Source organism: Plectropomus leopardus, chromosome 15 (genome assembly GCF_008729295.1).
Source record: "Plectropomus leopardus isolate mb chromosome 15, YSFRI_Pleo_2.0, whole genome shotgun sequence".
In the NCBI taxonomy this organism is placed as follows: Eukaryota; Metazoa; Chordata; class Actinopteri; order Perciformes; family Serranidae; genus Plectropomus; species Plectropomus leopardus.
This window is the reverse complement of record NC_056477.1, coordinates 12061673-12086526: the sequence shown is the minus strand read 5'-3', so window position 1 is coordinate 12086526 and position 24854 is coordinate 12061673. Positions and strand designations below refer to the sequence as shown.

At 39.3% G+C, this 24854-nt stretch overlaps 1 protein-coding gene across 3 annotated transcripts in view; it reads left to right on the top strand.

Annotated features, from left to right (window-relative positions):
- LOC121954827 (SH3 and PX domain-containing protein 2A-like) overlaps positions 1 to 24854 on the top strand; it is a 65223-nt gene that overhangs the window by 22421 nt on the left and 17948 nt on the right. For all 3 annotated transcript variants that reach the window (XM_042502539.1, XM_042502537.1, XM_042502538.1), the window contains exons 6-7: positions 3728 to 3759; positions 17219 to 17347. In XM_042502539.1, coding sequence (XP_042358473.1) covers positions 3728 to 3759; positions 17219 to 17347 — 161 coding nt within the window. The remainder of the gene's footprint in view (positions 1 to 3727; positions 3760 to 17218; positions 17348 to 24854) is intronic.

The window sequence follows — 24854 nt, the reverse complement described above, 5'->3', positions numbered from 1 at the left end:
ACTTCTTGTTCAGTGATGTCGACCTTCTGACCCCTGAGCCGGAGCTCACTCCTGCAGAGGTTAATCTCAGGTCAGGCCAGAGTGTCTGAATAATGTATACACGAAGCAGGACAGACACTTCAGTCCACAGACACTTCAGTCCTCTGACTTGGCTGAGAAATATGAGCAAAGGACTAATGTCTTACACATTCCTTTTCTAATAGGCCCACCTACAAAGAGTGAGCTGCAGTTATGTGCAAACAGATGGTTATTCTCAACTCAAGCTTAGGATGGACTCTCTCGGGCTTGGATTTTTAATGACGTGTTCAACCCATGCATGCACTGTATGTGTATCTCCTGGCATGGGCGTATGCATGATGAAACCACAACTGTAAAGACTATCTCCCAACTTCTGTGACTCTCTATTGGTTAACTAAAAGTTAAAACCTACCCCTAAAAACACTAAGCATTTAATAGTGTTTGGACATGTTTTTGCTTCCCTTACCTTCCCCTCATTTATTAGATTTTACTGGTGATAGGAGGAAAGCGCACAGAGCCAGAGTTGTGTTCTCAGTCTCCTCCTGGGAAGAATATTATTCCAGCTCTGAGCTAAGGGTCACAAGCTAGCAGGGCAGGTCAAGCATCCACTTTATCCCCATCATTTCTCCCCAACCCTCTACAGTATAGTGCTTCCCTCAGTTTCATCTCCACCCTACCAGATTTTGACAAAATAAACACTTTATGAAATAGTTCAGAAATGTTTCACATGTATTACAATTAATCTGTCCCACACGCTGTCGTTTTGTGAAAAGTATCTGAAACCATTACGATAAACATACAGTGATTTACTTCCAAGTTTATGCTACATTACCTGAAGAAAAAAACATTACTCACCCGGCTCGCTTTTCCATCCTGAAAGGAATCAGTGAACTATTCACAGTATATATGATGTGTGCGATTTTTTTTATTTTAAAATGTATTTGTCCAGACTGTTTTGGTGTGAGTTGCCAAGTGTTGGAAATATCGGCCATAGAGATGTCTGCCTTCTCTCCAATGTAATGGAGCTATATGGCAGTCGGCTTGCTATGCTCAGAGCACCAAAACCTATATTTTATAAACTCAGCAGTAATGTCTCTTTCCAGAAATCATGACCCAGTTACTTGAGATAATCCTAATACCTTGTTGTGAGCAGTTTCATATAGGGAGTATTTTCTTTCTACTGAACTACACCCACCAACTATATTACCTTGCGGAAGAAAGTGTGCATCTACTTATGAATGAGAGGCTAATGCTTGTGACAGTGCAAGATATAAAAATTAAGGCAGATGCTATTTGCAGCAGGTTTCTGTCGCCAACAATGTCATTCCTGGGGGGTCCTAGCAATGTTGAAATATGACATTAACACAAAGGGTTATATTAACCTATTCTGCTAAAGTTGATGAACACAGTGTCATCAGCATTCATCAGCTTTATACAACCTAAAAGCTGAAAATAAGTCAACTGAGTCCAAAAATAATAAGCCAATACCTGTAGTGTGACTATGCCCATGTTGGTTTCCATGTTGGTTTCCTTCTCAACTGTGTTGTAACGTTTGCCAGCTCAGTGGCTTTTGACAAGCGTAGCAGATAAAGAGAATCACGCTTCCTTCATGCGTGTTGATGTGATTGGTGGGTTTAGTTTGGTAGAAAAAAAAATTCCCAGATCAAACTGCTCACAACAAGGTCTGTGGATTATCTTGAGTAACCGGGTCATGATTTCTGGAAAGAAACATTGCTGTTGAGTTTTTGAAATGTATGTTTTGGCGCTTTGAGTGCCACAAACTGATAGCCATCTAGGTCCATTATTTCGGAGAGAAGGCAGACGTCTCTGCATCTATCTCCAACACTCGACAACTCTCGCCAAACAGTTTAGATTGATTAAGCACACTAGAGATAAAAGGAAAAATATGTATTATTGATTTTGGGCACTGTACCTGTAAAGCTGCCTCAGTAACACTTTGTGCATCATCTCCTTCAGACTATACTCATCCTTTAATAAGTACAAAACTATTTATGTTGGCGCGGCATAAATGTTTAACATTATTGTGTTTTCTGCCCATTATATCATAGAGAAAGTTATGAAAGTCATTTCCACAATATAAACATTGCTTTAAGATCCAACATAAACATTGTTTTTACTGGGTGTCACAATCCAATTTAATTTGTTGTTGTATTTCAAAATTAGGTAAGTAATGAAGCTGAACTGAGCTGTAAGCTATTACATGTGTGATTGGAAATATCTCATAACTTGTTCATGCATCTGGAAACAGATGCCTTGTGCCAAAAATGACTTTATCTTAAGTAACAGAGGAATACAGTTATTGGTGAAAAAAATGTTTTGATTAAGCAAGAAGTGTTGCTTGAACTCTGGTAATCCTTTTATAAAGCTTGCCAGACACTGACTTGTAGTTTCATTGTCATTTTACCTTTTTGTTAATGTCCATGAAGTGTGTAACAGCTTCTTTGTAGTTTTCAAAAAATGCAAAATAGTTTTCAACTTTTCTGGTTAACTGCAATCAATGAAACACAAATAGTTGATGAACAAGCTGTAACCTGGCAAGTGTTAAGCAAGGTTTATCCAAACATGCACTCATATCCATAACTGGCCATGGCTCCAGTCCTGCTGCTGGCCTCTCCAGAGTGCCAGGTGTCTCTTCCCATCTGTGTCAAACCTCAGCTTCTCCTCAGTGCGCTCTTTCTGTAGCTCAGTTAACTAGCAGGACAAGCAGGCAGCCAGCACCTCCTAAAACATACATACAAGCTGCAACATATTCATACAGACCCACAAATGTTGTAACATGTCCATGCCTTCATAACAAATTCTCATCAAACTGGATTAAGCAATTACACGGAGTGTCATCACTTATGTACCTGCATTACAGCAAATGAAGCATGAGCATTCAAACTGAACTGACAACACTTTAATGAATGAATTTAAATGTATTCATCCGGCGTTCACCGTACCATCATTTGTTTTGTTTTTTTACTTCTAAATGACTAATTTCTGTCAAACTAGAATAATAGCCTCACATTTTCTCAAGCTGAATAGATCCAACAACAATGACAGACTTATAATTATGCAAATGATCCATTCCAGTCTAAATAATAACAAACCAAACCAACCCACATAGACATGTACAGTAAAATGTGCACGCAGTCAGTAGGAAATTGGTGCTCTGTGACTCTGATGAGCGTGAAAGCACAGAGCGGGTTCATTGACACTAATGCTCATCCTTTCAGTGTTTTGTTACAGTTCAGGCTTTGGAACACTGAGACGCTTTCACATCTTAACATGAATGGGACTTATCAAGGGGATATGATACTGTTGTCAAGTAAATAAATGCTGTTCTGTTAAACAGAGGCAGCTGCATCCTGCTTGTATACACCACGTCTACTATTTGAACACATGCAGTATATTATCTCAAAGATCTGATGATTTGTTTTGTTACTGTCCTTGACACACTTACTGTAGTCCTCCACACACACCCTCATGTTGTATCCCACCCTGTCTCACCCTCCCTCCCTCTGGTCGTGGGTCAAGTTCTGCATGCATTCTCAACGAGGGTTTGGCTGGTACTTGTGTGCCAACTGTACTCGGATTATCCCAGGCAGAGATTCAGCTGGATTGATCAAATAGTATTATTAAAGCTCTGACCTGTCTTACACACACTCATACTGACCATGCTTCTCTGGTGTTGCTTCTTTTGCAGAGACTGTGGAGGCTCTGGAAAACGTAAATCAGGTATGGATCTGGAAATTTTTAAGGGTGATCAGTAGAATCTGTCTTACAGTTATTATATGTTTCATTTCTACCATGTCTTTATTGTATTTACATACCATGTCTTTATTGTCTTGTCAGTGCTAGCATTATACACCCAAATATCTGACCTTACTGTTGGCAGGCAAGTTGTCTTGTGGGTAATGTAGGCAGCAAGTTTTTTACTAAGAAGAGGAATGTCTGGAATAGAGAACTTGGAAAAGTCATGGAATTTCACAATAATATTCCCCGGGCGGGGAACAGAAATGGAATTAAAAGTTCAAAGTTTTGGAAAAGCTATGGAATTTTGTTGTGTGTAATAAAATTGTAATAGTTATCTTCTGTAGATAACCTCCTACCTAATATAACATAAGGATAAATTTGTTTGCAGTCGATGACGTAGCTCTACTAATGTCGATGTGTAAAAATATTTTAGTAACCATTACGTATGTTTCTTTTATTCCTCCCCGCATTCCGTCTCTCCCTCCATGTATGCCAGCTAGCTAAAATTATGGTTGATAGAGTTTGAAACTGATGTGTTTGAAAAGTAGGCCAAGACATTTTTTCATTATTATGAGTCCTTGAAAAGTCTTGGAAGTTTTGAAAGTTTGTCCATGAAAATGCGTGGGAACCCTGAATCTGGAACTTTTTTTCGACTGGATGCATGGTTTTAATTATTTTTCAAGCAAAAATGCCAAATACTCTCCACTTTCAGCTTCTCATATGAGAAGATTTTCTGCTTTTCATTGTCATATATGACATTAAATTGAATATATTTTTGTTTGTGAGTTTTTAGCTGCGAGCAGCAGCTCTATAGGTTGGTTGGTCCACAAATAACTGCCCAGCCTTTGCCAGCCACAGTTTTTGCTCAAAAAGGATGAAATTTGGCATGGAGGTGGAGTGTGTGTGTGGAGGTGTATGTTTGCGTTCATGCCAATTGCCTTGGGGGGTGAAGTGGGAGTGTCGTATAACAAAAAGGTGCATAACTTCTAAACAGATTCAGGCAACATGGACAAACTTTGTAGAAAGACAAACACACAAACACAGATGGACAGTGCTGTGCTTGAAAAATATAGACAAAATAATTGAGAAAATAGTTGGCAGATTAATTGATAATGAAAATAATTGCTAGTTGCAGCCTTGGTTTGGAATAAAAAAGACAACATATCTTGTTGTGCTGGATTTATTGTGATCCTTTTTTTAATTGACAGTGTTACAGGAGTGCAGTGCCAAAACGGTGGAGTTCTTTTTCAGGAGTTTGTGTTCTTCAAACACTCATCCTGACCTGACGTTTCTGTATTGTGATGAAATAGTTGAGAAAACAGTGTGAGGTGGGAGAGACCACCTGTTTGTGCCTCTGTTAAGTTTGCTCTGCCAGGTTTGGCTTTGTGATTGTATGTGAGAGAGTGAGAGGAAGACAGAAAGACGTAGTGACTCAGCTGAGCATGGGGATACGGGCGTAGGAGGCAGCAGGAAAAGCATGAGAGGGGTTTAGTGAACAGCTGTGCAAGTGGTGTGTATTTGTGTGCGCATGCACTTGCATGCATGCAGTCTCAGAATACCTACACGCATTACTAAATTACACGCTAGCCCTGCAATCAGATGCAAAAGTTGCTGTGGCCATCCTTCCTGCAGTCAGTCATAGTAACATATGACATAGCTGGGCAATGAAATTCTCTGTAAACGACCTGTAAGTTAATTTTCTGTGGGCGATGCACTCTGAGGAAAAGCTGTGCCTGAGTTGCCACCAAACGAAATAAGACCCCAACCTAATTTCATTATATGTTCCATGGTATTGAGGCTTTACGTAACAGGGAATTCCAGCTACATAGCGAAATGGAAAAATTGTCTTTTTTCAGCTCTGTGTGTGTGTGTGTGTGTGTGTGTGTGTGTGTGTGTGTGTGTGTGTGTGTGTGTGTGTGTGTGTGTTTCGAGTAACCTACATTCAGTCTGTGCAAGATATTAGATTGGTTTCCAGTTATACTCATATCGGCTGCCTGGAAAATTCGTCATCTATAGTGCCTGACGTTTGCAAGGACATTTTCAGCTGTTTTAATCTAAATAGTTTGGTTTGAAAGTATATATGTTATCAGCTATGTAGTTTCTTAAATGTACATGTATTTATTTTTATGAAATCATTTAATGGGATCAAGTCTACCAGAGAAAACAATAATAGCACATTTTATGTCTGGTGCTCTGGATGATTTACTTTTTACCATCAACATAGAGCACAAACTGTACAATACTTGATCTTTAACTTCAACATCCCCATGTCAGACATTAGTGGTTAATGCAGCTGAAAGATTGATCTTTCTCCTCTAAAGCAGGACAGCAGATAAAGTGCAGTGAGTCTGTGGTGAATTTGTGCTGTAGCTGCAGCTTATGGTTTCCATAATTACATGGTGCAGGTCTCCCATAAGAGTGTACCAAGCCCCTGCCCCTGAACAGGAGAACGTAGCTCTTCACCACAAAATTGTGAGCGGTTAGAGGTTCAACCAGGAACTCTGTTTACCTGGCAAGCAGAGGGAATCAGAGGAGCATCTTTGGTTTATGCACTCACTGTTCTTACTATCATCTTTTAGTGTTTCCTACAGAAAGAGAAATTATGTGTGGCAGTGGCTGACAACAGAGTGGGGGGTCAGCAAATATCCTTTTTTAGTAAAAAAAAAAAAAAAAAAATATTTTGTGTGTGTCCCTTTTTAATCATTGTGTCCCTTCTCTAAATTTGACATTTTTGGGGGTCCATGTAAGCACTGAAGGCAGAACTCTTCATGAGGGGGTTCGATTCCGGCCTCGGCCCTTTGCAGCATGTCGCTCCCTCTCTCTCCCTTTCACTCGTGTGCTGTCCTGTCAATTAAAGGCAAAAATGCCTCAAAAAATATCTTAAAAAAAAAATATCCGAGATACACGTGTCACCATCTTGCGATGGTGATGTCATTGAGAAATGGAGTCTGCGCAATATAACAGTCTGAGAGTTTGCGCCAAAACACTTGTCTGACTAAACATGACCAGCCTCATTGAATGCAGGCTTATGGACTGGCTGTCACAGCTGTCAATTGTAGCGGAAATCCCCTTTTTGTAGAATTGAATATCTCACTAAAACCAAACTTATAAAAACGATCACTTGAACAAACATCAGGGTGAGGAGAACTAGCCTCAGTGACAGAAAAAAATTTGGGGGAAAATTTATTTGGCGTGTACTTTGAGTTTTTAGTTTGGCCCAGTCACTAACTTGTAGAAGCAGGCTTTATGACCTATACTGCAGACCAACACCAGGGGGCGATCAAGATTGAAAAGATACACTTTGGGGGAAGTGTGTCTGTTTGTGTGTGCATGTTGTCCATCTTTATATACAGTCTGTAAGTGAAGCAAATCTAGCAACCACTTGGACATTTTATCAGCATTTGGCTGGTGCTAAGTTATTTAGTAATTTGTTACTCTTTTGTACGCTGCTGGACCTGAGTGACTTGTTTTTGTTCATTTCATGTGTACACATGTTCTGAATGACAATAAATTAACCTTGAATTTTGAATCTTGAATTTCCAACCCTGGTCCAGCTCTAAAAATATAAAATTAACATGTGGCGACAGATGTTTTTAAATGAATGTGTGGGAAACCCTGTCTTTTTCATCACTACAGTACATCATTTTACTCACCATTGCGATTGTTTTCCATTTTTGTCCAGCTGTAACTTTTAATTTTTTTGTGCACTTCATTAGTTATTCTTTTAAGACTTATACTATATATAATGAAGACCAGTGGAGAAAAATGAGAATTGTATTGCATATACATATATTCATTTCAGAAATGTTTTCAGTAAGATTCAGGCCTCTATCTCATTTATTGTCCTCCAACTGTGACTCTGAGCAGTCTGCATTATTGACTCAGCATCATAGTCAGGCCACTACCTACAAAAGGTTCAAAGAAACACATACTATCTGATGTTTAGCACATAATGGACTTGTCAGGATTGACTGCCGATACCAGGCTAGTCAGCATAAATCACTGTCAGATAACTGGGAGTGATCAAAGACGTGCTGCCATAACCAAACCAAGCTAGATACCATGGTTATAAAACATGCAGAATTTTAGCTGTACACAGAAAGAAAGACAAGGAACTGTCTCTATAAGAAAACATTCTGAATCAAATTAACTTTTAGGATCAAGTGCTGCTTACTTTGCAGGATGTTGAGGTTCAGAAGATTCATATCATCTTTAAATCATCAGTGATAATCTGTATTCAAAAAACAAAGAAAGATGAGCAGTTAAAAACTGAGTAGGAGAGAAAAAGAAACTGAGCGCTCAGGGGTGTAGTGCATGTGAAAAGCAGCTGGAGAGGAGAGGAGGTTTACGTGGCAAGTGGAAACCATTTCAGTGTTGCGCATGGACTGAGGGAGTGTGTTTATGTGTGCAGACTCGCTGTCTTTATTTGAGCTGCGGGTCTCCGGGGGCCTGTAGGGTGTGTGTACGTGTGCACGAGGTTGTGCCTATGTGGGTGTTTACATACTGCATGTGGGTATGCGCATGCTTGTTCGGAGGAAAAGGGTTAATCTGTTCATGAGTTCGATGGCAGGGTGGGTCAAGAGGTCTGTGTGTTTGTTTGTATTTGCAGATGGATAAGATTTTAAACTGGCAGGGGAAATCATTAAGGCAAATGAGCGCTTCCAAATCACTTTAACAACCATTTACTGTTTCAGCAGCATCTCTCTCAATGAACAGCCCCTCCTCTCTTCTACAGCCATGCACAATGAGATGCTTACAGAAGCCGAAAGATTCATTTTTTGGGTTAAACCAGGCTTTAATCGAATGCTGAATTTTTAAAAGTAATAGATAATGCTGTCCATTTAATGGATACAGCTTTAAAATGAGTGCAGAGATGGATTTTTTTTTTACAAGTTACAACTTAACTCTGGCAAGATCGAAGCTCCACCCTCTCCGGCAGAGAGCAGAGCCAATACAGGCCTCTCTGTTTCTGATAAGTGACCATTTGTCACAGTGGACTCCCACCCTGGAGGCAGCACTTAAGCTTTTTGCTCAACACACCAAATTCATGCCAGAAATGTTCTGTCTGAATGAGATCAGAAATGTTTGTATATTTATTTATATGTGATTTCTATAGGGCCAGCCATAGGACTAAGATATGTTGTTCTTTGATAGGCTTGCTTCACATTGCCATTTGTCAAGCATTAAAAGCTTCAGATTTTCCCCTGGAAAACCTGATAAAGTAGAGGATTGGTTTAAAGTCCCATCAGCAGTTTGCCTCTGGTTCCAGACTTTTTGGAAACTATATCTGCAACATCCAGTGTTATGTTAATTACTGAAGTTATAGGTACCATCTAGAGTTTTTTTTTTTAAATCTAGAAGTGCTGTGGAGCTTTTACAAGTAATGTACCAATCATGTTAGTCATTATGGTGACAACACATTAGTTTGAAAACTCTGTTTTGGCCTTTTTTGACACACTAATGGCTCATGTATGCTCAATGTTAGATACATGTACAGACACCCATGGAGCTTTCTGTCCATACTCTGCATTTGTTTTGTCTGTATTTTTGCTTTTTTCCTGGATAGTATACAGATACAGATACAGAAAGGGAGCAGTACCACTGGAGATTGTGGGGTAATGTGGTTCACGCAAGATATGTCTGCAGGAGATGATGTAGACATTTAAAAAATGGCATAACAGAACAAATTGGAAATACAATGAGAAAAATTCTCTGTCCACATGTTGCAATGTATTTAATAGTCTCACAGATCACTGCAATCTACACTGCTGCCTCAGTGAAACGGTACAATATTATTTCATGGCCCCACTTAACACCACAGTCCACATCGCTGCCTCCGTTAAAAGGTACATTATTACATTATTGCATCATTGACCTCCTCTACTGTCGCCTTGCTTGTTGATGTGTGAAGCTGTTGATGCTTTTGATCTAGTAGATGTATCTATGCTATTAAATGGTGACGCAATGAAGCAGGCACATCTATTTTCCTACTTGAAGGGAGTATGTGAACTCTAAGCCTGGGCCTATTATCTCATTCATAGTTACCAAATTCACTGTGTCCTGGTGAGTTAATGAACCAGTGGTCATAACTCAACTGAAAGCTCACAGACATCTGACATTACAGACATGGATAACATAGCCAAACATGACCAAAGATTGTGTTTCTTTTACTGGTGTAACTTCTCGATTCAGTCGCTCATCTGCAAAGTAACAAATTTAAATGGTAATTACAATCAGATATTTTTTAGTTAATTTTACTCTTTAAATGTTACAAACTGTAGATTCACTTTTACAACACATGGTGCATTTATTTATATGCGTTTCCTGTTTTATTATCACCCCCAACTGTTGCAAAGACGCACATTTATGCTGGTTGTTTGCAGTAAATTGGTAACTAATGCAGCAATGCACCAACAAAGACAAGAAAGAAGAAGACTACTCAAGTGTAAACATGTATGTAAACAATATTGGTTTCAAATTTTGGCAGACCTCTATATTTTAAAATATTCTTTCCATATAATGCATCTTTGGTATCACCTTTTCTCTTGACTTTTGTTACATTTACACTTTTTTCTAGTCTTAAAATACTCAGAGAAGCAGCAAGACTAAGAGAAGATAATTGAGATATTTAATAGTTTTAACAGCCTTGAGAAGGCCGTCTTACTGTCAGATGACTTTAGAGAAGGTTTCTGTACTATTTGTTTGTGGTCTGCCCCTTCTCCCCCAGGGCCACATACTGATTCAATGACATGAGTACATCTGTACTACATTGAACAGCAGTCCTGTGTCCTTTTCCAATCCAACTGCACATCTGCTGCTGATGAGCCAAACAAAGGCATTGCACTTTGCCAAATTGTGCTCCTCTCAACCCAGATCTGCTCTCATAAAGTCACCCCAGGGTTCAGAATATGGCACTAAGACAGAAAGGCCAGTGCCAACTATGCTATCAACCAAACTGCCTGATCCTGAAAAATCTCTCACGGAGAGAAATTCCTTGGGAGAAATGGGCAGACTAGACTCCCTGGTTTCCTCCTCCTGGTGATGAATTATTGTAAAGTTCCCAACTGTCATCATCTTTGGATGGAACTGATGATGGGTGAGTGGGGGTGGGGGCGGGGGTTGGATGGAGTTAGGTCGTCTGGGAGTGCAAGGGTGGGAGCAGGAAGCACATGTATAAATCTGAGTGAGGAGAGATATAAACACAGAGAGTGGCTAATAGGCTATCTGATGGAAGCCAAGAAGAAAGTACTTTTCTTTTCAAAGCTCATAAATACTTTAGATTTACTTTGTGTACAAACATACTGTACGATACACATATAAATACACAATCTAAATACACATGCAAGCTCACATACACACTACATTTTGCTTTTTGTCAGACATACCCCCACAGCACTATCAGATGCACTCAAGTAACCCTGTCATGAACATCATTCATTATGTTCCAAATGTGTTTATTAAAATATAATAAACTCACTAACATTTTTTATAAAGGTGAATATTTGATAGTATTTGTGTGATACAATTGGACATCAGTATAAAAGTCAGTTTGGCTAAGTTTGTAATTTTACAACTGGAATGGCACATTTTCAAAGTTTTAACCTGGGATGCCCAATAATATTGGCACATTATGGGTATCGGCCAATATTGGCTTTAAAATGGAATATGGGAATCAGCCAACATGCTGATTTCTGCCTATATGACAAACTGATATTTTTATTTATTTATTTTAATTGACAAAGCGAACAAAACAACCCCAAGTAAAATCAATTGTCTTATTTTGTACAATGATTGATAATTGCATACATTGAAAGTATTGTATTTTATTATCTTTATCTGCTGGTGGGCCAGCATGATAAGAGTATGTATGATATAATTTTAATTCCACTACAGAAGAGAGTGGATGATTACTAAAAGTAAGTAGTATAAAGGCATATCAGATATCGGAAGAAAATCCAATATCGTGCATCCCTAGTTTCAGCGATTGAGCTATTGCTTTTAGCTAATAGTTTTTTCTTCTGTGTTCACTCTCCTTTTTTGCAGACTTTGTATGTGGATATTTACTGTATTTCTTTTTAATGAAAAAGCTATTCATGCTTTTTCAAATCAGTTGGGCTACTCACAGTCTTTTCACACTGAACCCTGGCAATTGTAAAAGAACTCTTGGTTGGAAATCATTTCTCCATAGAGAGGGGAAGTTCATATCCTTCTGGTGGACCACCATGAGACTTAAGTTTTGGAAAAAAATTATGAATTAAATAGTCCAGTAAGGAGAGAAAAATAATTTTTTGATCCAGTTTGAAGTGTGTCGAATTACACACGTGATGCTTGTCCATTTAAAACATAATTTTTCAAGTCAAGAAAGTCACAGTTTGTTGTAAAATACTTCACACCCTAAGGACATGTAAATGACAACATACTCTTCTCTCTCGGCTAAAGCTGCAATGCATGTGTTTTGTACTGATTTACTAAATCAAGAAACTGATCTTGCTCGTTTTTTCATACTCCAGCTGATTAAAAGACCAGAAGTTGCTGGATAAAACACATCAGGTAATATTGTTCCTTTGTTCTAGAAGAACAAAGTGAATATGTGTCAAGGAAAAGGCTATGTAGGTGCTGTTGACGTATATTGTTGGAGACAAGAAATGTAGTTCACTGAGTGGTTTCATACAAACCTAAATGATACAATGACAAACGTACAGCTTTTAAATTTAAAAAACAGTATGTGTGATTCATGGAACAATCTCATACAGGACATTTGCCACCTTACATATTTTTTTCCAAAATAAGATTCCACAGGAGACACTGGAAAGGTAGCGACTTCGTCTCTCTATAAAACATAATGAAATCACCTTTTTTTCAGGTAGTGACTGATTGAAGTTCCATAACTTCACTAGGTTGATGCATTTCATTGTGACCTTGATATGTACACAGTAATTTATGTAGCTCAATTTATACTATTTATTTTACATCTCTCTTCACACAGTTCATGTGAAATTAGACCTATTCTGTCCAAGACTGTTTCCCCTCAATTTCTTCACTCATGTTTTCCTTGTTCTGGCTCTGTCTTCCTGCTGTTGGAAAACATTTCATTTCCTGAATGAAGCTGAAATATTAGCTTTTGTTTTTAAGGCCTATTGACTTTGCTGACAAAGTCTTTAGTCACCTCAGGTCTGAGATTTACGGTTCACTCACAGCAGTAGTTAATTTTGTGTTGTAGAAACCTCAATTCATATTATTGTACATAGAGTATGGTTTTATGAGATCATGACCCACTGAGTTTTATGTACATCTGTCTTGAAATTATATTGTGAAGAAGTGTAGACAATGTCCAGAATAACAAATGTGTTTGACACTGGGTTCCCAGCAGGTCTTTATTTTATGTTAAGGTAAGATTTAGTCTGAAGTAAGCAAAGAAGCAGAATAAATCCACAGGTATGCGGTTTGAGTTAAGGGAAAATTGCTGATCATGAAAAAGTAAAGAGTAGCTAATTAGGATTGCCTGCAGTAAAGGTGCTTCTTAATGATACATCTGTAAATTGAGACAAGCCAAGACCAAAGGCGATGGCTGGGAAATTGATTTACACATGTTCATATTCCCATACTGCATACAAAATGTGTGATGTCTGAAAATGCCTTTTAAAATTCAGTATATTAGAAAGCATGAACATTAAAAGAGTTTTCTTCAGAATGAAAGTGACATGAGTGACTTAGTCTGGTCCAGTGTGTGAGCTAAAACAGTTTTATGTTTGTGTATTAGAAAGTTCATGTGTTTTTTGGGGTGACAAGACATGGCGGAGTTAGTGTCTCAAGAAAACCGAAACTGTGCCAGTGTGGCAACATATTGGATTTGAAGTCGACGAAAGAGGTGTCCTAACTGGCCACGTGTTTCTGTTTATACCTGTTGCTTGCTTTGAAAGTGTCCAAAGATTAATGAACTTGGAGTGAGAAATTATCTACACAATACCTCCTTATTTCATTACAAATAAATAAATAAATAAATAAGGTGGCAGATGGCTGGACTGAGACTGACAAATTTCAGGTAAATGACCATTGCTATTAACAACCTACTCGCTGTTGACTATATTGCATCTCATTTCCAATAAACATCAAAATATAAAATATGTGTTTTCTGTTTAGAAAAAAATCACCATAGGGAGACAACGAGTGAACTTTTCACCCATTTTTTAGGGCGTTAGTGTTCAAGCCTTCAGTCTGATCTTGAGCGCACAGCTGATAGGTATATGGTTTGTTTACATGATGTAACAGAAGTACATATTTAAAGAATTAAATGTGGACCGAGAGCTCTGATCTTTCGTGATGCAATGTCATAGTCGGATGCTTGCTTGCTGTTAAGACACGGTGTTATTGTTTTCCACTCAGGAGCGACTGCTAAGTCAAGTGTGACGCCATGTGGTAAAAGTCGGTACACTGGTCCAGACAGGTGTTTGGCTTAATATCAAACTGGTTGAGAGTACTGACAGTGACTTTAAATTATAACTTTCATTACTGGTAAAAATTATGTAATAGAGCAAAACATGTTTGAGTCAGTCCTCTTATGTCCCTGCTGAGCCGTGATTATTATTGATCAGCATTAAATGATCTGTGAGTTAAAACAAACCACTCAACTGCACGTTTCCACGAATAGTGTCAAAACAAATATCTCTGTTTGCTGTGACTAAAGTAATTACTGTCATATTATACTATGACGAACAAGAAGGCACTACCCAGAATTAAATAATATGATCTCTACAGTGTTTTCTGCACCCAATGTTGTGGTTTGACAAAACATCTTGCACAAATAACGTGAAGCTCCATAAACCACAGGCCAACCACAGTAATCCAGTGTCAGACTCTTTGGCAGTTTTAGCATTTGAGATGTTAATGGTGCTGAGTTCATCTTGGTAAGTTATGAGCTCCTTGACATTTGAATTTTGTTCCCGAATTGACTGCAAAATATTATCCAGAGACAGAAATGTTCATCTTTAGTCTGAAGGACTGTCGCCAGGTCTGCTCTTAGGAGAAATGACAGCTTAATCCATGTTGTCTCAATCATTCCTTATCTAAGCCTCAACCCGTCCATCTGTTTAACTGAAATGATCTTATTTTCCATCCTTGGGGATAAAACAGTGGTTCTATTTCCAGAAAAACTTAAAAGAGGTGGCTTTTCTGTTCCTCTTTTGACAGTATTTTGCTGGAAACATTTATTGATCATGTGAGTCAGGAGCCCACATATTTGATTTTACACAACAGTGACTGACAGCAGTTAGTAAAAACAGCATGAGACCATAAAAAAGATTGTGTAATGTGTTTTTAGATCCTTTATTGATATTCAAACACACTTTAAAAGTACATTGTGTATTTGTTATAGCAGCGTTATTAGTGTAAACAGATCTGAAGTGTGCAGACAGGAGCTCCCATCTGTCTGGAGCTTTGAACTCAGTGGTCACTTGGAGCTCTTGTTAATGTGTGAACTGAATGTCAGCTGTGGTTGTGTCTGGATTCCAGCTGACGCTTGTTAGATCTGCTTAAGTTCATTCAGCTATGCTTGTTTTAAGGATTCCTCGTGATTAAGGCTTCAGCCATGCTCAGTTGATGCAACTGTACTCATGTAGGTGAAAAAATGTTGTAGATGTTTGCAGTATATCAGGCATTATATACTTTTGAATGAATGAATGAATGAATATTTCTATTATTATTATTATTATCATTATTATTATTGTGTTATGCAAACAGTTATGCCAAGCCCACATGGGCTTATAAGACACCATAAAGTCAAAATAAGCCAGGACCAGAGTTTAGCGTACATATTTTTTTAGACAACGTTAAGAAGAAAAAAAATGTTAATGGCGCAAAGCGACAATATTTTAATAAAAAAAAAAAAATAAGAAATAATCAAACAATCTTCATATATCACTCAGAGAAATTTACTGTTTCGCTTTGAAAAAATGAAACAGGAAATAATTAACCCCATGACACCTGAGCAAATCTGCTTAATTTCTTTGAAAAATGTGAAAGGAAGGCAATGAGCCAGTTAACAAGAAATTACCTGAAATGAGGTGAAAGGTTGCAAGAAAATTACCTGAAAAGCAAAACTAGAGAAGAAAAAAGTTTTTTTAAAAATTGACTGTAAAGTGGAAATAATTTTAAATATATATTGTTAGTTAGTTTCCTGGTCATGTTTCCCTTTTTAAAAATGTATTTTCGAACAATTTTCTCTCTCTTGCTCTGTCCCTTTCTTTCTCTTTTTTCAGTTCACGCTCTGTCAGATTTTCCTAATTTCTTGCAATTTTCGGGACTTCTCTTGCCAAGTAGCTGGTGACTTTTTTAACCCTTTTTTTTTTTTTTAAAAGAAATCCAACCAATATGGTCAGGTTTTGTTTGAACACTTAGCAAGAAAACATATCAATCCAGTTTCTTTCTTTTACAGAATTTTGCAACAAAATTGGCATAATTTATTGCATCACAATTAAACAACCACTCTAGTTTTTGATCATCTGAGCACCAGAAAATGTCAGGGTTTAAACAAGCCATTTTATAGAGCTTCAAGTCTCTCAAGCCGTCATAGTACAGTATAAAAGAAAATGTTCACAAAGGATACCATATGTTTCTGTCTTAAAGAGGGCATTCCTGTAGTAAGTAAGAGTGACCAGACTTGTGAATGGTGACCAAGTTTTGAAAGCAGGCACAAACCATGAAAAAACCAAGTCACTGCTGGTGTTTACATGGTTAACTCAGTGAAGTACAGAAAGGAAGATTTCCATTGGCTGCGCTGCACGCTGTAGTCAGAGCTCTAGTGTTTCATGGAGACAGAGGGCCATCCCTCTGAGCACAGCTCCAGCCCCTTCATCTGGTTCTATTTAAGGCCTCTAGTGCCGACTCTTATGATTGGCGTACACAACCCCCTACTCTTCCTCCAGTTCCAGCCCCAACTGAGGAGAAGGAGGCTTTTTAGCAGATGGTTTATTTTCCAAGGGAAACCATTTCTTTCTCCCACTCTACTGTCCTGTCCTCAGCTGGCTTTAGCTCACTTTTCTATCAATACTACAGCTCCTTCAGCTCTCTCACTGTGGCTCCTCTTTCCTCTGTGTTAATGTGCCTACCTGCATGTACTGACCCGGCTTTGTCAGACAATAAGGATATCAGGATGAGGCCCCTTCAGTAGAATGGATTTTCTGCACTTGACTGCATGATCCTTCACTTTTTGGAGGGGGATTCTTTTCCTAGACTTTCAGCATCTCCGTTGCCCTTGTTGTTGGGCTGGAGGGGGATGCAGCTCTATGGCCAGACTCTCAGGAAGATGCACTGAGCCCTGTGAATATTGTGATTGGCTGAGCTCTACAGACAAAGTGGCCTATGGCACAACGGGTGCCCAGCAGTCGTTCTCGTGGACCTATGGCTGGCAGCTGGCTGACAGCATGTTTTTTCCCATCAACCCCAGGTGTGGATGCTTCGGATCCCATGCTCCTGGAACAGTATGTGGTGGTGGCCAGTTACGAGAAACAAGAGCCTGCAGAAATCAGCCTTCAAGCGGGCGAGGTGGTCGACGTCATTGAGAAGAGCGAGAGTGGTGAGTAATCCAAACAGAAGCACAACAAAGACGTGTTGAGCAGAAAAGGGCAGCGTGCATGTTGTGTGTATGTCAGACTCTTTTGTGATACAGTCCTCTTTTCCCTCACTCAGCCCTCTCACCTCCTTTGTCCACAGCTAACTGTTAGTTAGCCCCATCTGGAGGCTCACTTTGGCCCGCAGTCAGCCCTGTTTTTTCCCACTGTTGGTTTAGGCCGGGGGCCAGAATGTTGCCTCTAGCAAGAGGAATGTCTTCCAGACTCGTATTAATTATTCCACCTCACTTAAATGGAAAGCCAGCAAGACATGCCGGATTTACAAATGCCAGCTGCAGAGAGTCCTGAGTCAGCTGTTTAACCTCTGGAAATAGTTAGCAAACAGGGCCAAGATCATGTTTTAGGATATATTTGACCCAGTTTGACAATGTTTAATGTTTAATGAGTCAGAAGCATGCTGACGTAAAGGATTGTTGGTTGAAGTTTTTGTTTGTTTGTTTTTTTAGTAAATGTATATGAATGAGCTGAAATGCAATTTTTAATATTTATGTTAGAAATAGAGTAAAATGAAAACTGGTGATACAGTTTTGTAGATTTTTTGACAAAAGAACACCAGAAAAACTACTGCTGTCAAATGCTATTTGCTAGGCTACCTGCCCAAATCACTTTAATTTTTAAGGGAATTTGCTAGGGCTTCCACTTGAAAGTCAGCGGTTCGAATCATCAGTCAGAGAACCCTTGGTTGACTGAAATTGCTTGAAGCCCAGCAGTGTTTTGTTTTTGTTTTTGTTTTTTTCTCATGTCAATGTGCTGAATAGTGTACTTCTGGGGAGGTTTTGGTCCCCAGATTTTGCTGCGGAGTGAGTGCACTTGACTTTCATGTTCTGATACAGAGGAGCTGCAGACATGCAGGCAGGGGCACACAGAGAGAGACTGCGCTGCAAGGTGAAGAAGTGCTAAATATATAGCTCACATAAGTTGATATGACAGTGTCTGGCTATTGTTTAATATCTAGTGTTGACAAACCATGTTGCTCATTTGCGATGCATTGCTAGTGCTGTTAGCACCATTAGCTTGTTTACTATATTACATGAATGCTGCTTTATATGAAAAAGCCCCTGAATTGTTGAATATTGGTATTGAACAGCCAAATCTGATTCAACTGGCATGATTCTAAGTTTGGTACAGCCCTAGACATTGCCATATGAAGCCCAAGAATGACTGTAGAGGTATAGGCCCAGTAACAGGGTCTGACGTTCAGCTTTAATGGTGTGCTGAGACAGTAAAACCGTAATGGGACTCATGTGTTCTTCTGTGGGAGGATTGGGACAGGAAACAGTGACCAGGAAGGCAATTGGACTTGGGTTTCATGATGGGTGTGAGTGAAACGCCATGCCACACTGGCCTCAGGAAAAGGGTCTGCAAAGTGGGACCACTTTGAAGTGTCACGTGTCCTGCCTTCGGGTTCATGTATTTGTTTTCACTCCCCGCTCCAGTAGGATTTCAACCCGATGGGGAGCCACAGCGAGGCGGATATTCCAACACCTTGAAGTCCTTTTATCGGGGGGCCTTATATGAGAGCTTTCCTCCATGAAGTTGAACTGCATGGTCCTGTGCTTTTAAGGAGAGGCCCCCTTTACTTTTGTATTTCAGCTGACCACTGTGCAAAGTTATACTGGTTGATGTGTGTGTTGATGATCCATGCAGAATGTGAAACTCATGCACTTCAATGGTCTCAATGCAGATTTATGATTTCCAGGCTTCCAGGTGTTATTACCGTAGCTTAGTTTCCATGTTATTATTACTTTGTTTCATCCTCTCCTCTTCTGCAGAGGCTGTATTTTGTTACCGTTTTCACTTCAACTCATTCATTCATCTCTGGTTTGGATTTGTCATGAGTTTCTAGAAAGCAAAACAGTAGACTCCAGGCTCCTTAAAACACATCCTAAAGCTATTTGACAGCTTTATTACATACTGACGGTCACTTTCACAGAGATCTGAAGCAAATACTACCCCCCCTGCATCTTGCTATGGAGACTGTTTCCAGCAGCACAGCTAGCATTTAAATGAAATCCCAACACCTCGTGCAATAGATGTCGTCTAAATTTGTTCCATTTGGCTGGGTGACATCACTCCATATCCATTTGCCAATACTAACAAGACCAGGTGTGTGCTGAGAAGATTTCATTTGATTTAGCACCCAGCCCCTACCAGGATAAGTATAAAACCCCTTAATGGTTTCTGACATATTGATCTGTGTATTACAGAGCTTAGTAGTGAATATGCCGCATTAGAGGTACTAAAAGGTGTCTGTTGCATTCGTAATGATAAAAGCTTGTATATATTTTTATTGAGCCTACAGCTATAGACACATATTTTCCTTTAAATCACATTTAAACCTGTATGGTTTCCCCTGCATGCAGTGAGTGGAAAATCTCTCTATGCTGCCATCTTCTTTTGAATCAGCAGTGTGTCTGGCTGGTTTTGAATGAGATTTTGTTTTAAACAAAGGTGACAAATCTACAGTACAAATGGAAAGCTACAGCTCTGTTATTTTTGCCGTTCACCCCAATCCTTCAACAGAAGTCCTGCTGTAAAAGCTACTGTACATAGACTTTCACTATGACTGCTGCCCAGTGCAGTTATCGACAATTCCTTACCTTGGATTAGATAATATATGCCTTTGACAGGGCAGCGAATCTAGGTCAGAACTATAAGAGAGCTCGGCTTTCTCCACTTTTCCAGCCTGCTGTCCCAGTCAAGGCAGTATTTTCCATTGCAGTGGCTTGACGATACAGTTTGTGTCTTGGCATTTGTGTCAGTTGGTACAGTATTTTGTATCGATTTCTGTTTGGTTTGAAGAAGGTGCAGTAAGTCCAAAGGTTCAATCACTGCTTGTTGTGAAATTCAGTTTTTCAGGAATAATACTCTTAAAGCGCAGGAGCAACTAGTTAAGACTGATAAAAAAATATATACATGGCTTTATGTAAATGAGCAAAATATTATCGAAGTTACTATTGTCAAAAACTAAATTTTTCATTATCAATTCTGTCCTTCCCTCTGCAGCAATTTTATTTGTCTCTTTTATGAGAGTTTGCCAGGCGGAGATGCTGGCTCAGGAGGAGAGAGTAGTGCAGGGAGAAACTCAGGGAGAAAATGGAAAAAGCCATTTCCTGCCAAAGTTAGTGGTTCAGAGAGGTTGGTTCATTATAATGGCTTAATGGATCCTCCAGGATGCCTCCTCAGTTTACACTATATTGGAGAGATGTTAACCAAAGCTAAGCTAGCAGCCCTGTTGGTCAGTTCAGATGCTCTGTATTCAGCAGTTTAAACTTTGCCCTTTAATGCAAATGCATGTTGGAAAGGAGCAAAATAATTTGCAGTCGCTTCTGGAAATATTGCACTTATTGCAGCTGGTTCGCCTACACCTCAAGGGCAGCGTTAGGCATGTTGTGCCCAGTCTTGTGTAGAAAATCTCTCTCTGTGGACCAGTGAGAGTTTTACTTGTCTCCAGTCCAAGTCTACATCAGCCTCTATGAATTACAGTCTGCCAAATGAACTCCAGGAATGCCTGTCTGTTTTGGAGAGGCCAGCTCACATCCGTCAGTCCCTCCTGCTCCCCCAAGACCCCCTGGCACCATCCATATACAGTATGTATTGTATCCACCCTTCTTTAAGCAGGGTGGAGTAAGTGAAATTTCAGGAAGAGCCTGAAGGGTCACAGTAATCTTATCTGTACAAAAATGCCCTTTTTGTCCTCATAAACACTAATGATTTTATGTTTGATGAATGGGAGTCATAGAGAAGAGGGAAGGTAACAGCGGTGTCCTGCAGGTGATGTTTGCCCACCTGGCTGAAAGCCCAAAGACACTGCTGGAGTCAAATCCTGACAGATTAAGCAGGTTTGGCCCTCAGCGTGCCATGATAGATGTGCAGGATGTCTTCTTTACCTTAACATGGAAAAATAGACCAATACAATGACGTCTCCTCTCTTCTTCCTCAGGCTGGAAACAAGATGAACTGAAGGATCAAATTCAGCAGGAGCTCGATGTTGAGAGAGTCATATTCTTTTTGAGTTTAATCCAAAAGTGCAAATTTACTGTTACTCCTTTAAGGATTATTTATTATTCTTTATAGTATTTGTGTCATGGCGAAAAAATCCAGATCCAGATAACCGCAGATAATTTGTTAAATCTATTTTTTTATAGTAAGTTTTTTTCTATTTGTTTTAATTGTTTTTAGCGATTTTAGCCGCTAGCTCAAATACTGCTATCTTAAAGTCACAAACTGTATTAAAATAACTGAAGCAGCCACTGTGGCGTCACCCATTGGTTTGTGGACTCCTGTTTTGAAAAAGTCCCCAGAAGCAGTGCTGGGCTTTGAAACCATATGATGTAGTGGCCAAGAGAAGTAACACTCCCAGGTCTGTCACCATGAAACGACTTGTCATCCATTATTTAATCCCCATACAAGTTTGCTGAGGGCTAAAACAAAAGTTAGGGTCTTTGAGGACTGACTCGCTTTTGGATCCTGTCTCAAGTGGCCATTTGAGGATATGCAGATTTTCTTAAGAACTTGAGTCATATTTCAGCTCCGGAGGTTGCTGTACAGCCGTACAGAGCTGCTGGAATGTGTGCAGAATCTTGTTTGAGTTATCATGCACAGACAAACACTAACACGGGTGGACATGACTTTGGTAAAGGTAAACTACGTATCTCCTTAAAGCCCTAAGTATTTCTTGTTTCACTCAGGGCACGCTTCTATAGGTCCTCAAATTCAACCTGCACAGATTCATATTCATTAGAATTACAGCGGACTCTCTTCTGTACCTAAATAATAGCACCAAAACGTGTGCCATCTTCATACTCAGTTAATGAGAGAGCGAGCATTAGCATAATCGGATCTTTCAAGTGTGACAGCTGCACGTTTACTAGCCTTTCCAAATTTTCCATCTCTGATCTGCAGGAGGATTAAAGGCAAGGTCAGCATTGAGCCTCTAGTGCTGCTAGTGCTCAAAACCCTCAGTTTCCCAGTTTGGTATGTGCAGTTTCAGCAAGAACATGTTTCCTTGTATAAAGGAGGAAAAACCCTATAATTCTTGTCAGTGAACCACCAACGACATGATACAGAAAACCTGCCAAGTGTTAAACGTCTTTTTTTCTTAAGCAGAATTTGCAGCAGCAGATGGAAGACACATTATCCACTCATAGTAATCCCCATCTACCACATTCTTTCAGTTTACCAAAGGAAGTACTAATGACTGTCTCAAGAAATTAACCTTATCCTGTATTTTTAGATATGGAAACTCAAATGACAGGTTTGTAACTTCTCAACAAACAGTACTGTGCAAAAGTCTTGGGCCACTTTAAAGTTTGTTGTTTTAGCAAAGTTATGAAGATCATACATATTTATTTCTCAACAGTCTCTTTAATAAATACAACCAGAACATATAAGAAATATGTATACAATAGTTCAGAATAAAACAACTTCAACAGGCTAAAGTTGCAAGTATTTAGTGTGACCTCTCCTTCAAACAACCAAAGCTTAATATTGATTGTTTGAGCTTCCTTTTGTTATGCGATTCCATGTTTCACACTAAATATTGACTTAAGTCTGAAGTTGCCATTATGACTGCTAAAACAACAAATCTATGGTGGCGTACAACTTTTGCACAGTACTGTAGGCTTCTGCTGCTTTTTCTTTTTCTTGCATCTTGTCACAGAAGCAGAGGAGATAAAGAACAGAAGCGATAATTTAAGAGCACAAATTGTGGTAATAATAGCGTACAGAAATCAGTCTGTGGAGCCAAAAAAGTGCCTCTCTGTCTCACTCAAGAATTGACCATTGAGTTAAACCAGCATTTTAAGGGGTGGTCTTACACACACTCAAGGACTACTGTGTCTCCAAATCAGCAGAGACTGGAGAACGCACAACCTGGGGGCTATAGCTCAGTTCAGAGCATGAGGGGATCCTTTCAGAGGCATGGAGGGAGAGAAGGTTGTTCCTTAGGTCAACATCAGCTCTTGAAAGTCTTGTTGTGCATTTTCACCTCCCCCTCCTCATACCAGAGACACTCAGGTAATTGAAACCCAGTGTTTTATGAAAACTGGAAATGTGTGTGTACTGGGCTGGATTCCTTCCCCCTTGTGCTTTGATACTGAATCCACTGTTAATGAATACAGAAGCTGGAAATGAATGGGGTTTTCTCCTACTCTACTCAACAGTGGTGTCAGATATCTGCAGGACTGCTGAGCCACTGCATTCCTCATCATTTCAGGTCGTGAAAAAAAAGCCTGCTGAATCTGTGGTTCTCATATTCATGCTGGATGTGTAGAAATCTTTTGTGAGTATTACAGAGTTACTCCCAAAAAAACTCTCAGCACAGTTTGAGGTCTATTTGTCTCAGTGATAAATGTTCAGGGATGAGTAGGACATTAAGGAGCATTGCAATGTCACGCTGTGTTATGCATGTCATTTCTTAGGTGATTGATTGTATACGTAGATTGCGGTTTTGTTTTATAGGTCATCCAGTCACCTTAGGAAAAACCCAAAATGGCATAAATCTAGTTTCTTGTTGCAGCTGAGAATCTGTTGTTGATTACAGTAAAAATGAAGCCTGGGTCTTAAAGCTGATAGAGTTTCCAGATGGCAGATACTGTACGAGAGACAAATAGCACTCAGAAATGCTGCTCTCTTTCATTATGTCTGTACACTGTATCTGCACTTTCAGGAGTAGAATATAAGTAAAGTGAGAGGACATGTCCATAAAAGTCTTACTTTCTCACTGCAGAAATATCTATCTTAGCAGCATTTTTTCCATCTGGCATTGTCAAATTGCTGCAAAACTTTCAACTTACATAACCAACAATTATTTCTTATACAGTCAGTAACTTTTTGAAATATTAAAAGAAGATTTGACATTTTTGGAATAATGCTGATTCACCTAGTGTTAGAGAGTTAGATGCAAAGGTGGATACCACTCTTATATCTGTCTGTTTAGCAGTCTGGTAGCTTAGAATGGAAACAATAGGTAACAGCTAGCCTGGCTCTGTCCTGCAGTAACAAAATCAGTAGTCTATCAGCACCTTCAATGCTCACATATTAACATGTTGTCAGTTTAGTCAGTATCATAACCAAAGTTTTAAAATGACAATGTGCTGATGTATTTCTCGTCTGGGACCAGATGCCAGCATAGACCGTAAAAGTAATGGATGTAGCTACCGTGACGTCCCCAGTTGGTTTGTGAAGTACCATTTCAAAGCCTCTAGTTCGGTATATCGGCCATAGGCATCCTGTGTTTTTGGAGCCAGAAATGACTATTCTTGCATGAGAAGCTGATACTGTGGAGGGGTGAGGGCTCAATGTGACAGTACACTATCAACAAACAGTCTGTTACTCAAAGGGCTCATCCTTAATTATGCATAACTTTAAGGCTTAATAAGATTTACACGAATGAGTTGTACAAAAATCCACCCCCTGCACAGACTGTTAAAATTGGCTAAAGAGACCAAA